The sequence below is a fragment of the Rhincodon typus genome, chromosome 26 (assembly GCF_021869965.1).
Source record: "Rhincodon typus isolate 14 chromosome 26, sRhiTyp1.1, whole genome shotgun sequence".
NCBI lineage: Eukaryota > Metazoa > Chordata > Chondrichthyes > Orectolobiformes > Rhincodontidae > Rhincodon > Rhincodon typus.
The window spans coordinates 5,574,209-5,591,350 of record NC_063357.1 but is presented as its reverse complement, the minus strand read 5'-3'; the positions used below and the strand labels follow the sequence as shown (position 1 = coordinate 5,591,350).

At 37.9% G+C, this 17,142-nt stretch overlaps 1 protein-coding gene across 1 annotated transcript in view; it reads left to right on the top strand.

The window, feature by feature from the left end:
- The window catches only part of vmp1 (vacuole membrane protein 1), an 88,802-nt gene extending 72,291 nt beyond the window's left edge, over positions 1–16,511 (top strand). The window contains exons 8-9 of the mRNA XM_020534604.2: positions 10,902–11,004; positions 13,716–16,511. Coding sequence (XP_020390193.2) covers positions 10,902–11,004; positions 13,716–13,859 — 247 coding nt within the window. The 3' untranslated portion in view covers positions 13,860–16,511. The remainder of the gene's footprint in view (positions 1–10,901; positions 11,005–13,715) is intronic.
- The last annotated feature ends 631 nt before the right edge of the window (positions 16,512–17,142 follow it).

Sequence of the window (17,142 nt, the reverse complement as noted above, 5' to 3'; positions counted from 1 at the left end):
CCAAAGATCCTCGACCCTCTGAGACAAGAAACTCCTCCTCATCTGGGTCTTAAATTGGCATCCATTTATGCTGAGACTATGTCCTCTTGTCCTGGACTCTCCCATGAGGGGAAACATCCTCTCAGCATTTACCCTGTCAAACCCCTTAAGAATCCTACATGTTTGCAAAATATCTGTTTAACTCCTCTGTCATGAGATCACCTTTCATTTTTCTGAATTCCAATGAGTAGAGTGCCAACCTGCTTTGCATTTACTCCTAAAATAATCCCTCTTTGTGAACCTTCTCTGAACTGCCTCCAATGAAATTATATCTCCCCTTAAATAAGGGGCCCAAAATTGCTCTCAGCACTCCAGATGTGGTCTCACCAGCACTTTGTACAGTTGCAGTAAAACTTCTCTACAGTTATAATCTAATCTCCTTGAAGTAGGGGACAAGTTCCATTAGCCTTCCTGATTCCCTGCTACATCTGTGTCATATTTTTGTATTTCATTTACATGTACCTCCAAGTCTTTGTGTTGCAGCTTTCGATAGTTTTTCTCCATTTAAATAATAGTCTGTTCTTTTGTTCTCCTTTCCAAACTGAGCAACTTTACATTTTCCTGCATTATACTTCATTCACCAACCTTTTACCCACTTACTCAATCTGTCAATATCTCTCTAAACTGTTTGTATTCCTCTCACAACCTGCTTTACCACCTAGTTTTGTCATCTACAGCTTTGGCTGCAGTACATTCACTTCTTTCCTCCAAGTCATTAATATATTAATGTAAACAGATGCAGTCACAGTAGTGATCCTTGTAGAACTCCACTGGTCATAAGTCACTAGCCCTTATCCCACTGGCTGTTTCCTGCCCATTAGCCAACACTCTCTCCATGCCACTCTCCTACCTCCAATACTCTGGTTTTTATGACTTGAGCTTTTGTGAGGTACCTTTGTCGAATGTCTTCCAAAACTTCAAATACGACACACCTACTAGTTCCTTTCTATCCACTCTTTTGAGACGTCCTCAAAAAAACTCTAGTCAGCACGTGATTTCTCTTTTGTGTGCTGACATTGCTTGATGAAATTGATTTTCCAAATGTTCTGCTATTGTATTCTTAGTCATTGATTCCAGCAATAGGCTAATCAGTCTGTATTTACCTGCTTTTTGCCTCCCTCCTTTTTTTTTTTTGAAAAGGGGTATCACATTGGCAGTTTTCCAATCCTCTGGTACTTTTGCAGAATCCAATGCTTTTATTTTGGAAAATTGCAATCAATGCATCCACATGCTTTGTAGCTACTTCTTTTTGGATCCTAGAAGACAAGCCAGGGGACTTACCAACTTGAGCCTTATCAGTTTGTCTAATCTGCTTCTTTAGTATTGGCTATGATTCTTAAGTCCTCCCCCAATGTTCTTTAATATAATGGGATATTCGGAGTATATTCCACTGTAAAGACTGATGCAAAGTATATATTTAACTCCTTTGCCATTTCCTTTTCCTCCAAAATCATCTCAGATTCATTTTCTAAGGGGCCCATGTTCAGTTTGCCCTCTCTGGTTCTTTTTATATATGTAAAGAAACTTTACTTGTCAGTTTTTATATTCTTTGCCAGTTTTCCCTTGTAGTTTATTTTCTGTCTTTATTATCTTTTCAGTCCTCTTTTTCTGGATTCTTAATTTATCACATTCTTCAGGGCTACCACTGATTTTGGCCTCCTTTTATATTTTTTTCTTTCAACTTGGTACTCTCCTAACTTCCTTGGTTTGCCATCATTGATTTATTCTTAGTAGTCCTGTTTTTCCAATCACGTCCTTAAACAATCAGGGCATTTTACATTATTGGAGAAACTCAGCAGGTCTGGCAGCATATGTGCAGAGAAAGCAGAGTTCACGTTTCAGGTCCAGTGACTCCTCTTCAGAACTATTTGTACCAGGAAAAGATGAAGAGGGAGTTGAAGGGGAGGAAAGAGTAAATGAATAGGTGAAGACAGAGCTCAGAGACGAAGACTTGTAAAAGGATGGATAATTGTAAGCCAGGGAGAGGAAAAAAGCTAACAATGAGGGTCAAAATGGTAAAAATGTTTGCTGAAAGCGACCTATGTCATGACGGAGCCTGGCGTGTGTGGATCAATAAAGAACATGGAAGAAGGTGTTCAAGTTCTAAAACTGTTAAACTCGTTATCAAGTCCTGAAGGCTGCAGGGTCCCCAAATGGAAAATGAGATGCTGTTCTTGCAGCTTGAGCTGAACCTCGCTGGAGCACTGCAGCAGGCCCAAGACAGAAATATTGGCCAGGGAACATGATATGTTGAAAATTACAGGCAACTGGAAGCTCGGGGTCATTTCTACAGACAAAATGCTGCCAGACCTGCTAAGTTACTCCAACAATTTCTGGTTTTATTTCAGATTTCCTTCATCTGCAGTTTTATTTTATTTTACTTTGATTATTGGAGAGTGCATGTTGGGATTTTATTGTCCCTTGGCCCTTGAATATGCTGGAGGAGCAATTAGTTGCGTATCTTGTATTCAAAGAAAAACCTGTTTTGTCTATGAAAAATCTGATCTCGTAATGCATGGTAGGACAACGATTAACAGCATATGCCAATAGCAGCTATTAAATTTGATGACTACTAACTTACTACATCCTTCAACAACAATTCTATTTTAATGACTGAAAATAAATGCAACTCCATGCTGGTTAAAATCTTGGAACTAATTAGTTTCTATTAGTTTAGTAACTAATAATAATGGTTTTAGTGTAATGGTTTTAGTTTTAAAAAAAACCTCATATCATGATTTCAAATCCTCTCATGATATGTTATGAAATCGAAGTCAATAGTTTGGTTGGGTTAACACCAGAAAAAAGGCTGCTACTGATTCATGAAAGACCTTGAAGTCACGTGATATTGACTTTTGATGCCCTCTGAAGTGGATGGGTGACGTTCACTTGTCCACACGTTCCCAAGACAACTATAGATGGAAATTATCTACATGTGAAGAATACATCTTTTTAATCATGTTGAATTTTTAAAAAAATTGAAGGGGCCGAGTAATTAATTGGCTGAGGAAGGGAGTTGTATGCAAGGATGTATAACTAGCAGAGTTTGCTTTGATAAGACTGTAGGAAAGTTGAAAAGTGAGGGCCAAGGTCTTGAAATCAATTCAGTGGGGAGCAATAGTGAATGGAGCTTGTTGAAGGTCACAGTCATGAGTATGCTAAACTTGTACGTACATGTATGGATGCAGACGAGTTTTCACTGAGTTGAAGTTTGTGGATAGAAGTAAAGTATGGTTTGTGGAAATTTAATCCTCAAGCTGATATGTATTAAATTTTTGGCAACAATAAACAATAGATAAAATATAGGAAGATAATCTTAATGACTAAAGAGGTGTGGATTTGCATTTTGTGGTGCAATATTTGACTTCCGTGTTTGGAGCTATCTTCGATTAATTTTTCTGATTGCTGTTTTTCTGTCTTCTGTCCCTTCTTTTCGGTTCCTCCTCTTTGAACCAGTTCAGACACGGAAGATCTTGTGTTCTTTTTCTTTGTCTTACCTCTTTAGTCATCCACATTTCACTGGCACAAATTCAGTCTGGTTTCTCCTGGTTCTTTTTATCACGAGACGACTCATTTAACCACAGAGTCCCAGCTTACACAGCATACCAGTGTGTTGACATCACACCATTTTTGCCCTTAGTTTTCCACTTCTAGAGTTTTAGACTTTAATCTGTTGTTGCATTTTTAAACAAAGTTGGATGTTGCTACTTAGAAGGGTGAGACAATTTTCTTTAATATTTTGTTCTGTGAATGGGACTTTTTTTAAATCAAATGGTGGATAATATTGTTTTTATACTTGTAGGGAACTTTTAGGGAAAGGTTGCAGATTCACACTGGGTATATTTATCATAAAGTATACTTTTGTTTTCTGGAGGTTGGTCATCTGATTAAATTTGTCACTTGGAACAGGAAAAGGATCGAGGCAGAAAAAGAACTTGCTTTTTTAATGGGTCTAATCTGTCTTTATTGCTATATACCTGTAACCTTACTTCACTGAAAAACTTAATTGCTTTGTGAACCTGTATCAGATGAGAACCACCATTTATGTGGTGCCTTTAATGACCTCAAGACTCCTAAAGTACTTCACAGCAATTAAATAATTTCGAATTTACTTGGTGTTGGGTGGAGAAGTATAATATCCACTTTAGCAGTCTTCCCTAAACTACTTGATGGCAAAAGATTCCATTTGATGTCCCTTCTTGATCCTAGATTCCTAATTTTTTGTTTGCAAACTTCACTATGTAAACCTTTTGCACAGACCAGTTTTTTGTCAACCTTGTGTTGAAAATACTTCATGGAATACCAATTGGAAGACGTACCTAGGATGGCAAAAATATTATCTGGGTAGGGGACATAGATGGCCATCACCAACAGTGGCTCAGTTGCACAACCACCATGTTAGCCAAATCATAACATACATAACTGCTAGAGTTGATCTGCGAGGGAATCAACAAGAGGGAAACCTTACTTGACTCTGTCCTTACCAGCCCACTTGTCATAGCTGCATCTGTCCATGACAGTTGGTAGGATTGACCACTGTGCTGTTCTTGTGGAGGTGAAAGACCCTATTTCACATTGAGGATATTCTCCATTGCATTGTGTTCCAAAATATATCAGAGACTCAATTGTACTGACCATATAAATAATGTGGCTGTAGGAGTTGGTCAGAGGTTAAGAATTCTGTGATGAATAACTCCCCTCTCGACTCTCCAAAGCATGTCCACTTTCATAGAATTATAGAATCTTTACAATGTAGAAGTAGGCTATTCAGCCCATTGAGTCCATACTGACCCTCCAGAGCATCCCATCCAGGCCAAACCCCCTACCCTATCCCTGCATTTCCCATGGCCAGTCCACTTAGTCTGCACATCCCTGAACACTATGGGTAATTTAGCATGGCCAATCCACCTAACCTGCGCATCTTTGGATTGTGAGAGGAAACCAGATCACCTGGAGGAAACCCACGCAAATGTGGGGAGAATGTGGAAATTCCACACAGCCAATTGCCCAAGGGAGGGGCTTTGAGACAGCAGCGCTAACCACTGTGCCACCCCATGTGGAAGCCACATGTGATGAAACACGTTCCTCTTGCCTGGATGAGTGCAGCTCCAGTGCCACTCAAGCTCAACACCATCCAGGACAAAGCACTTGACCGGAACCCTATCTACGATTCCACCCCTTGGGATATTCACTTCCCACCCATGGAGTGCTGCAGTTCAACAAGACAGCTCATCAGCACCTTCTTGAAGGCGCTTGGGGATGAATAATAAATAGAGCCCACATCGTATTAAACAAAGAAAGTTAATTAAATGAAACAACTAAGGGACCTCAGCAAGGATTCCTGTAATTATAACATAACGTCAATAACATAGCTCTGGTGATCACATCTAATTTACTTGGAATTAACAATGACGTCAGCTATTGAGGGATTTTTGTTTCAACCGTGCAGATTTCAGTTTTGCTCAAGCTCCGAGGTGCAAAAATCAACTAAGTACCACTTTGATTTTAAAGGTGGCTTCTTTTCTATCCCGATCAAAGGCCTGATGTCCAGAACCTGCCAAACATTTAGGAACAGGCTATTTGTAAATATACGTTTCTCTATTATTATTGATTCGTTCCATCACTTGATGAATGGGTGGAGATTAATAGTGTGGTAATTGACAAGTGTAGGTTTTAGGGATGGGATGAAGAATCATCTACATTCATAGAATCATATAGTACAGAAGAAGCCCTTTGGCCCGTCAAGTCTGCCTGTCGATACTAATCCCACTTTCCAGCATTTGGCCCATAGCCTTGAACATTAAGATATTTCAAGTGCTTTCTAAAAGTTTTTAAGTTTCTTGCCTCTACTACCCTCCCAGGCATTGCATTCCAGATTCCCACAACCGTCTGGGTGAAAAATATTTTTGTCGCATCCCCTTTAAACCCTCTGCCCTTCTTGTTAAAATTATGCCCCTTCATTATTGGTCCTTCAGCTAAGGGGTACTGCTGCTTCCTTTCTACCCTGTCTATGCCCTTCATAATCTTATACACTCAATCAGTATCTTCCTGAACCCAAGACTACCTTCCTCACTATTAACCACCTGGCCAATTTATATATATCACTAACAGTAAGGGACTATTAGACCCGACACTGATCCCCGTGGCACAGCGCTGGACAGTGGTCTCCAGTCACAGAACAGCCTTCTACTACCTCCCTCTGTCTCCTACACTAAGCCAATTTTGGATCCATCTTGCTAGGTTACCTTGGATTGCAAGTGCTTTTACCTTCTTTATCAGTTTCCTATATGGGACTATGTCAAAGGCTTTGCTCCATATAAACCGTATCAACTGCAGGACACTCATCTATACATCTGGTCATCTCCTCTCAAAATTCTGTCAGATTTGGTAGGTATGCCTTTCCTCTGACAATGCTATGCTGACTATCCCTGATCAAACCTTGTCTCTCCAAGTGGAGATGAATTCTCTCCAGAGTTTTTTTCCATTAGTTTGCCTATCACTACCTCTGATTTGAGACTTATTGTGCGGTAGATGCCAAAACAAATGCTGCACTGGTTAACGTTGCGTTAAGGAGTGGCTACTTCTGATGTACAGCTCTTCAGAAAGTTGTAAAGGCCCATGACCTTTGTGTCCAGTGCACTTAGCCACAAGTTTCACCTACAGAGTCTACTAAATTGACTGGACAATGCTATCTGCAAAAATGAGACGTCATGAAGTGGCCTTATAACATCATTATGAACACTTTAACATGACGTTCTACATGGCCAATAAACATAATTACTGGCCGTAGGTGATCACTGGAAAATTTCCCGTGAACATTGTCAATCAGTATTGCTGCTAGATCCATGATCAAAATAATGGAAGAAGATCACAATTGGGTGCTGAACCATCAGATTACGAACATCTGACTTTTTAGCCTGAGGTTCAATGATGAAAAGCTAAACCAAAAATCATCTAGCAGTGTTTGCAATTTCACTAGCACTAAATGTTTCATAGCATGTGAAACAGGGGCCTCATTTTATTTGCAGAGTTATCAATCCTGCTGGTTCAAATAGTAATCTTTAAATCTGGGATTCTTAAAACAATGAGTACTTTAGTGCAAAATCTATCTTGTTCTTTGATTCCAGCTGTCCAATCAACCACAAAATAATTGTTAGATTTCTGTTAGTTCCCATGGATTTTCTTTTAATCTTAATTTTGTTGAGTGAGATGAAGGGGAAACAGTGGGATAGTGGTAATGTCACTGGACTAGAAAGGACCAGAGGCTCAAGCTGAAGTCCTAAGCACACAGGTTCAATCCCACCATAGCAGCTGGTGAAAATTACATTAAATTAATTAATACATTTACTTTTTAATTAATTTGTAGAATTGAATGATTATCTCTGTAATGGCGCCATCGAACTATCAGAACTGTTATAGAAACTCCTCTGATTCACGGATGTGTTTTAGGAAAAGAAATCTGCCACCTTTACTTAATTTGGTCTACATGTGAATCCAGCCCAACAGCAATGTGGTTGAACCTTAACTGTCCAAGCCACCCTGTTTGAGGGCAGTTAGAGGTGGGAAAGGAATAATGGCCTTGCCAATGATACCTAGATCCATTTAAAAATAAATTAAAGGACCCTGGGATAATGGCCAACTTCCTCCATTGGACGAACATGAGAATGTTTAGGCATGACCTGTGTTTTTTTCCTTTAAAGGGGAATGATTTCTGTTATCCTTACTTGCCTTTTCACCATGCTCATTGATGTCTACTCTTTCCCTAGTGCATCTTATGACCTCAAGTCTATTTGTGGCAGTTAGTGGCCTGCCCAGCTAGCCACAACTGTTGTTACTTCTTACTCAGAGACTCCCTTTATTCAACATTCACCTCACTATTTGAATCCTTTTGCAGCATCAACAATTTGCCTCAATCAACCTTCCTGTTTATTATGTTTAGAATTCAAATCCAATCATGGTGAAAATCTCTCTTCCAAATAAAGCAAGTCCAGTTCCCTGAATGTTTCCATGGAGCTTAGTTTCCTGCTACTCTGAATCATTTTGTTTCCTTCCAATGCTGATAGGCAGAGCTAGAAACACAGATTACAATTTGTAAGCAAGGCCAGTTCTTGAATAATGAAGTTCAAGGTTCTTAGACCGAATATAAACTGGCCTGTATTTATTCTTGGTTGATTCATGAATTCATATCCAACATAATGAATGGAAGATTGGATCTCTTGGTATACTGATGTAACCTTAGGCCTTGGTACATTCTAATTCAATTCAAGTTACCTAGGCAGCAATCATCTTAAGTGATCTTGGTCTAGAGAGTTTTCCTACTCCCAGACATTATCTGGTGATCTTTGCTGTAAATGCTTGGAGGTATCAAATTGAGAAGCAATTAGACTTGATGTCCTGCGACTATCTGTCTGTTCATTTGCATTGCCCGTATTAGGGGGGTACTGGAGGATTGCAAACAAACACAGAACTTTGCCCCAGCTAGCATTTGGCTTTCTCAGGAAGGAATGAAAATGTATCAGGATTTCCTCACAGATACTGCAGAAGTCTATTTTGTTTCTTAAAAGCTAATCTAACAAGGGCCAGCTAAATTTTGCATTTGGATTTAATTAATTTTGCAATTAATGATAAATTTTATTATTTTTCTGTCAATGAAAAGTACCCCATAAATAAGTAGTTACGCAGACTGTGTAATCTATAGCCATTGTCAGTGTTTTCCAAATTTGTTGTAGAAGTTTAATTGTGAACCTAAAGTCGTCTGAACATCAAGAGATTGGAGACTTGACTATCTTTTTAAAAATGCTATATTTGTAGTTTATGGTGAGATTCTTGTGAAGACTTTTACCTTCTGAATGAGGTTGACCACATTTTTAGTATTGAGTAATCAACCTATTTTGCGTTAAGTGGAAATCATATGAAGTCATTCTATCTCTCTCACCAGTGTCAGCTTTTAAAATTGTGCTTCGAGGTCAAATTTGCACATAAGTCAAAGATGTGTGGAGGAAAAGTGGTGTTGAGAAAGCAGGGAGGCTGTACAAGGACTCAGACAGGCTAGGAGAGTGAGCAAAGACTGGCAGATGGAATACAATGTGGGAAAGTTTGAGGTTATGCACTTTGGTAGGAAGAATAGAGGACGTAGACTATTTCTAAATAGGGAGAGGCTTTGGAAATCTGAAGCACAAAGGGACATGGAAATGCTAATTCAAGATTCTCCTAATGTTAACATGCAGGTTCAGTTGGTGGTTAGGAAGGTTATTGCAATGTTAGTGCTCAATTCATGGACTAGAATACAAGGGTTGAGACATACTGCTGGGGCTGTGTAAGGGTTGATCAGACCGCATTTGGAATATTGTGAGCAGTTTTGGACCCTATATTTAAGAAAGGATGTCCTGGCCTTGGAGAGGGTCCAGAAGTGGTTTACAAGAACGATTCTAAGGTTGAAAGCTTATCACATGAAGAGTAGTTGAGCTCTCTGAGTCTGTACTTACGGAGTTTAGAAAAATGAGGGGATCTGATTTGAAATTTACAGAATGCTGAGAGGCCTGGATAGAGTGGACATAGAGAAGATGTTTCCATTAATAGGAGAGACTAGAACCCAAGGACACTGCCTCAGAGTGAAGGGACACCCCTTTAGAGCTGAGATCAGGAGGAACTTCTCCAGCCAGAGGCGGTTAATCATTGTCACAGAGGGCTGTGGAGGCCAAGTCATTGAGTGTATTTAAGACAAAGCTATGTTCTTGATTGGTATGGGGATCAGTGGTTACAGAGAAAAGGGGTTGAGAAATATATCCACCATGATCGAATGGCAGAGCAGACTTGATGGCCGAATGGCCTAATTCTGCTCCTATATCTCATGGTCCTTGTTAAAATGAGAAGATTAGTTAAGGTCTGATTTGAAGGAAATAAAGAGTATGTTTAACCATTGACGTAGTATCTCAATAAATGAATCACTTGTAGTAACATACTGTTTTGAAGTATGTTCCTTCTGGTGCTGGTTGAATGCTCCTCATTAGAAGTGCTAACTCATTGTTTATAGCATAAGAAAACATCTCCTTTTGGACCTTTCACCTTCCTATTTCCTTACCCATTACCCAATTTTACATTTTTCTATTGTAAGTAGTTTTGCGCTGGGCGTGCAACAACTTAAAATATAAAGTATCTGGTGTCGTTGCATGATTCAAGAGTTTTGTATGCCGTGTGGGTCGGTGCGGCTTTCACTCCCTCTCATTTTAATAATAGCACATTGTGCCACGGAGGAATAAATGTGAAGTAACCTCACAAAAAAGTGTTCATAGTACCTTGTTTTTCTCCTGGTTAATCACCAACTGCTGAGTCGTGTTGGGGGTGGGGGTGCTGGGTCTAGTGGAGGAGGAAATGTAAAAGAACAAGGAGGAGGTACTATGAAAATTGCTAGTAGGTTTCTAACAGCAAAGGAATGACATGCTGTATTTCCTTATAAGGCCTGATATATTCGGAAGTGGCCACCCTTCCAGGAGCTGTCGAGGCGAGTCATAAATGGGGTGGGAGTGTAGTTTCTTTCTTAGCTGGCAATGACACAACACCGACTCACTTCCTTATTGATCAGTTCAAACCAGTTTTTACAGGAACTGACAGTGATATATGGGGCCAGCCTTGTGAGAATCATTCATTTGAGATACTGTGGCCTGCCAGTGCAGTACTTGTTCATTTTGCTGCTCCTTACCTTATTCACAATGAGTGGTGGCGCCAGATGCACAAGATTTAACTAACTGTAACTTTTTGTTTTAAATTTATACAGCACTTTCTTAGGTGAGTAAAATTAACTGTTTCTTTCTTTTTCTCCCTATTCCCAAATATATTTGTGGAATTGGAATTCATCCACATAGGGCAATTCCAAGCCTAGGCCCTTCACTTCAGAAACCCTTCAGAGAATACTTGGAGGCCCAGAAAGCCAAGCTTCACCATAAGACTGGCGATGCAGTAGAAGCGGTAAGAACACCATGAATGTAATTTGTTTGTCTTTTATGTTAAAATGTTTGTTTGTTGACCTGTATGTATCATTCTGTTCACTTGACTCTCTAGTGATTGAATGCTAAATATACTGTAACTGGGGAACTCTTCAGTTGTCGATACTTGGGATCTCAAATTGGCCAAAAGTCCCAGAGCCAGAAATTGAGGCCTATAGGAATTCAAAAACTAGAAAATATGGTTAGGCCACTTAGAAAATATTCCAAAAGTAGTGTTTTTCTGAAGTTAAGTCCATTTCTGTCGTCTCAGATAAGTGGTGATCAATAATAGGTCAGCACATTGAGTGACTGTTCCTTGTTGTGGTACTGAGCAATTTCCCATACCCACTATAAATGAGGTCTCATTCCACGGAAAGGCTGAAACGGTATGACCTTCATACAAGCTGTGCTGATGAAGATGATCTTAAATGATGTCACCACGTCGTATACTTGTGACTAACTCCAGACCTTGTAGTACTAATATGCATTAAAACCTCAAAGATTGTCTTTTCAGTAACTAGTTTAAAAGATTTTGAAAATATTAAATCTCAAAATAACTATTTTTGGACTGTTATAACTATGTAAGGGTGACTAATTTAGGTTTGAATTTATGACCCTGTGCCTAAAAAAAAATTAGTTAGAATGTGATATCTTTTTAATCCAGTGTTTGAATACAATATAATTTAAAAGCCATTGTACTAATTTTACTTTATTTTTAATTCTGTCCAAACATGTCTAGAAAGATATTTAAACTACAATTTCCACCCCTTCCCCTCTTCAATCCAAAAAAAACTTGGTACGTGGTGTACAATAGTGATGACGTGGATGTAACAGTCACCAAACTCAATACTTGTGCAACTTTTAAAAAACCGGTACTTCCTCCCAATGGAACAGCTATTTGTGACTTGCTGTCATAGAAACAAGATTTTCAACTCAGTTCACACGCTTTGTGAAAGCTGATGTTACAGTATTTTTGGATTTTGTTCTTTGACCCTTGATTGTTGGAGGGTCAAACTGGAAGGATCAGTTTTCACTTCTGCAGTTTCTTACTTAATAGTTTTAATCATTTTTTTGCACATTTAGAAATAATTTGCAGCTGTTTAGCCTTCAAATACTGGTGATTTGAATCTACTGATGACCCAGATGGAAAGAAACACTAAATGCTTGTTAAAATTCACGCATGTCCCTTGCTGAAATCATACATGATAAAAAAAACTTCAGCATCTACATTACCCTTCCTTCTTAAAAAAGAATATTTTCCAGAATCTGGCAAACTATTTCACAATGCACAAACACTTTATCATCTTTATTAAATCCCTATCAGACAAGTTTCCACTTGTATATTAACAAATGTACTTTGGTTTGGCTCAGAGCCATTGTTTCAACGCTGACATAGATGCAAAATATCTAAATCAGACTCTTAAAGCAGTAGCGTTTATTGAAGCTAGATAGTAATCCTGTTGCCAGATGAATATGGGAGGACTGGTTGCATGAGTGTCTGTGTTGGTCTAATTGAGCTGTTGAACGATTTTCTTTCTTTTTGATTCAGACTTTTCTGGCTTGCTGTGCTAATTTAAATCTCCAGATGGAGCAGCTCTGTAGGCATATTAGTGAGCACCTCAGCAATATCAACATAGACTAAATTGACCAGTGAGGAGAAATGTTACATACATGCCTGAAAGAGATGGTGGTGAACTAAATTCCCATCTGTTCCTTTCTGATAAGGATCCCCAACTGTATTGATACTTCTGTCAGATTTTAGCCCGCTATCTTTTAATAGCCTCATAATTCCTGATCCTTTAAGGCAATGAGAATCTGGCTTCCGATGGCTGCACTGGCTTCCAAAACCTCTTGTCTGTATGTCTAAAGACAAATAAACTTTCAATACTGACCAATAGGTCATCATTGGTTGGCCACTTCACAAATACATCCAAAGCATTAAATATCTTTGACCGAACTTCTGGGGACTACAAAACAATAAATGCTTTGTTACAGTCCTGAAAATGAAAATATATTGTACAAGGCAACTAAATAAAATTTTGAAGAGAAATTAGAAGTTTATCACTAAAGATTGATATAATTATATGCCATTGATGGCAGTAATTAATTTTCAGTTTCTGCCTGTATTCTTGAGTTTGATTTGTCCAAGAGCCCGCAAGATTTGTAGCTAATATTTTAACAACCCGAGGTACTGTTCATTTTTAATCTGTGGCAAACAATCGGTCTCTTGATTAAAATATTGAATGAAATTATTGGAATTTGAAATATTGTATTTGGATATGGCTATGTGATTCGAAAGTGTGCAGAGGATTTTACTTTTCATGCCACTTGCTATGTTACGTTTATAAAGTTCGGGTTTTGCCATTTAATTTGAAAAGAAATATATTTCCCCTGCTTTATTTCTCCTAAATGGATGTTTGGTCTGTGCAAGGATCTTCAATTCTCTCTCGCCCACCCTGCTCCAAACGATTCTGTGTCAGACAACAACAAATCAACGTGTGGAGCTTGACACACTTGCGTATTCTTCAATTCTTTAATTTTCAAAGAAAAAGTCTTTGGGCTGTTACTAATCCTGCATATTGATCTGATTAAGATGGTAACAGTCTGCAATTGATTCCAGATTAAACAATTCTTAATAAATACTTTTTTTATGTTTTTCTCTTTCCTTCCCAACCTTCATCCTAACTCCATTAGAGTGAAAATTGGCTGTCCTGGACCTTTGAAAAAGTAGTCATCGTCATGGTGTGCTACTTCATTCTTTCCATCGTTAACTCCATGGCTCAGAGCTACGCTAAACGGATCCAGTCACAGAAATACACTGAAGAGAAAATGAAATGAAAAATTAACCTTTTTATTTTAAAAAAAGTGACTGAACAAGGCCCAGGGTAGATAATAATTCATAAAAACCATCTGTTGCTTCTTTGTTCCTCAAACTGGAATTAATTTTAAGGAAGCAAAATGGATCGGGGTTGGGGGGGAACTATTATAAATCTCTACATTTACAGGCTCTGAAAAAAACATTTCCTTGATTAGCACAGGTACTAGAGTTTGGAGTCCACATTCATGGATTCTTACCTATTTGTTGTTGTCTCCAGTTTTTTTTTTTAAAAAAAGTTTGAAAGTATCTTCATTTCAGTTGACGTCACAGGAAATTGCAGGATGTATGTAAATATTAAGTATCGAACCCCATTGAAATATCATTCACTTGCTCCAAATTAACTTGGGCACAGTGCTGAATAGGCCCTCAGTATGATCTGTGGAAGTAAAATTGCATTAGCTCCTTGAACTCTGTCAATTAGAGGAGCAAATTTGTTCAGTGCCTATTTTTGAATTGGAATCTTCTGACAAGCAAAGCAAACAATATTGTCAGCTCAAAAACATAATGGTGGCAATGTTTTAATGACCTTTAATCTAACAAGGACTTCTTGATAATAAGTTAAATTCTTTTCAGAGATTACTAAATTTAGAATAGCTAAATCGTGACATTTTAATATTTTTCTTCCTTTTATTGCATCTTACTTCCATTACCCCTCTTTCTACTGCACCTCACTAAATAGATACATCTTTGCTGTGGAGATTTCATAGTGCAGGTTCTTCAGCAACTGTACAAACTATGATTTGTTGCCACAAGCTTTATACATTGAGGGTCCCATCAGTATTCCAATTTCCAATGTTTAAGTGAGGTGCTAAAGACCCGGCCATCGTTTTAAGGCTTATCAAATTGGCCGAGAAGAGAAAGCATTAGTATTGATGGCTATTATTTTGTTCCCCTCACACATGTTGATGGAGGATAGATTTGGAGAGACCGACAGTATATGTAGACTATGTCAAAAAGGTAAATAGATTTTTGATTTCTAGTATTTATTACCTCAACCTCTGTATTATCTTGTCTATCTCTTAATGGGGTTGTATATTGTCTTGTGCCCTATATAGCACAAAACATTTAAACTGATATTGCTCATCTCTGCTCATATTTTCCATAATGATGGTGAAAGAAAAGCTATTAGAAGCTATCCATCTTTAACCGTATGTACAAAAAGCAACATCAGTTTTTGTTCTGTAAATTTTAACATGATAAATTTAATCTGACTTTATAAAACTACATTCAGTCATTCTACAGACTGAACCTTAGTCTACGTCTGTCAGTTTTTGTGGGGAATGTCATAATTGTGTATATATATATCCAAAATTTCATCTGCCCATTATGTATAAACTCAAATGATGCTGATCCTACATAGTAATTTGTATACTACCATTCGTAAAGTAATATGTTTTGTGTTTACATAGGTACAATTATCAGAAATGAATTAAGGAAACAAATTTGTCTTTGTTTTAGGCTGTAGAGTATTTCTTAAATTATTCACATGCAAAACACATTGCATGAAAGAGACAATTCAGAAGCTTCCTCCAGGAGCTGTTTGAACTAAAACTCAGAATCTATGTTAATTACTGCATTTTCTAACGAGAATAAAATTGGAACTGAAGTATTATCTCTCTAGGATTTCCATCAAATTTTGTGAACTTATAATATTATGGTTTTGTGTTCCAAGATACTGTTTTGTTCAGTGCACTAGGTGATCCCAAATTGGAATTTTGGTTGCAACTGTTCTCCAAGTGGGCTTCATCTGGTGCAACAGTGGGCCAGTAATGTCAAGTCAAGGAAGTAGTACATCTAAAACAATTTCTATTTCTAGTAACACAACAATATTTTACAGGTAGTTTGCCTCCAGAGGCATTTTGACCAGTTCTATGAGCATGCTATCTTATTAAACATTTTCATTAATGTTTGGAGAATTGATCTATTAAGGGAAATAATGAGTGTCTTTGTGAAGTTACTCATGACATCACCATACCTCATTATTATCGCATGAGGAAATGTAAATGACCCTGGTAGATAGTCATTATTACTTCCTATAATGTAAACTAGAGCATTATTTTATAATATTTATAAAGTAGATGATGTGAATTCATGGAAAGCAGATGTTGTATTGTGTGAAATTTAAAAACTTTAAACTAGGAATTCAGTCCTAATTCTGTTGTACAATGTGTTTCATCTTTTTCATACTTTTTTTTTTAAGGGGTGTGTGTGTGTGTGTGTACCTTCTTGACCATGTTAATCCTCTCTTCGGGGATGAGGCTGGATTAATGATCATTGTTGGCTGATCTCAAAGCAACAATGTGGTGTACCCAGTGGAATCCACCAATACTATGCAATGCTACAGTATGACCAACAATCAAGTAAACCTATCCTTGAAGATTTGATAGTTTGAATTTCTGCTAAATCTGGGATTTAAATCTGTAATCATCTGGCACAGCAAACTGGTGCTCTTTTAATGTACGTTTGTTCAACTCAGAAAATACATTAGACATTTAACACAAGTTCCATTATTCCAGCTATTTGGACTTCTATCTTCCATACTGAATATCAAAATTTAATGCTCAGAAGATATTCATACTAACTTAAATGAATAAAATTTCTGTATACCCTCATTGTTTCAGTTCCACTCTTTGGTACCCGTTGTAGGTTTTGTCACATTCAGCTTCTTCATTTACCATTCTGTGAGATAGCTTATCAGACTGGTGTTGGCTGTTAGCTCAGTTGGCGACAACAGTTGGTAGGCTATCTGACGATGTGGTGTCTTCCATCTGATCAACGTTGTGTTTTGCTTTGTTCTGCCATTGCACCCTCATTGCAGCTCTCATTGTTTTATCGTTTGTGAGTAGTCTATTATGAGCACCATCCTCTTTACCACTTTCAGGGCAAGGATCCCAATTAGACTCCAGAATTGTGATCTTCCAAAAATTATCAAATTACTCTTTTTTAATTCTTACATTCAATATTCACCAATTATTGCTGTGCAGTAGTTCTTGTATTGTTTCCTGGTAAGTACAATAGCCTCCTCTTGTATTGGGCTTCCCTGAGGTTCAATAATTTTGCTAAAAATACACTAGTAACAGATTCTACCCCATGATGTTCTTTCTGATTTCCATCATCTGAATTAGCCATGTTATGCTGTGCAGAACATCTAATAAAACCTATAGCCGAGCCAATACTAGGAAGAGTCTGTTATCCTTTGTACAACTGTTTTTCATTCTTCATGGAAATCTATTTATTCTAAAC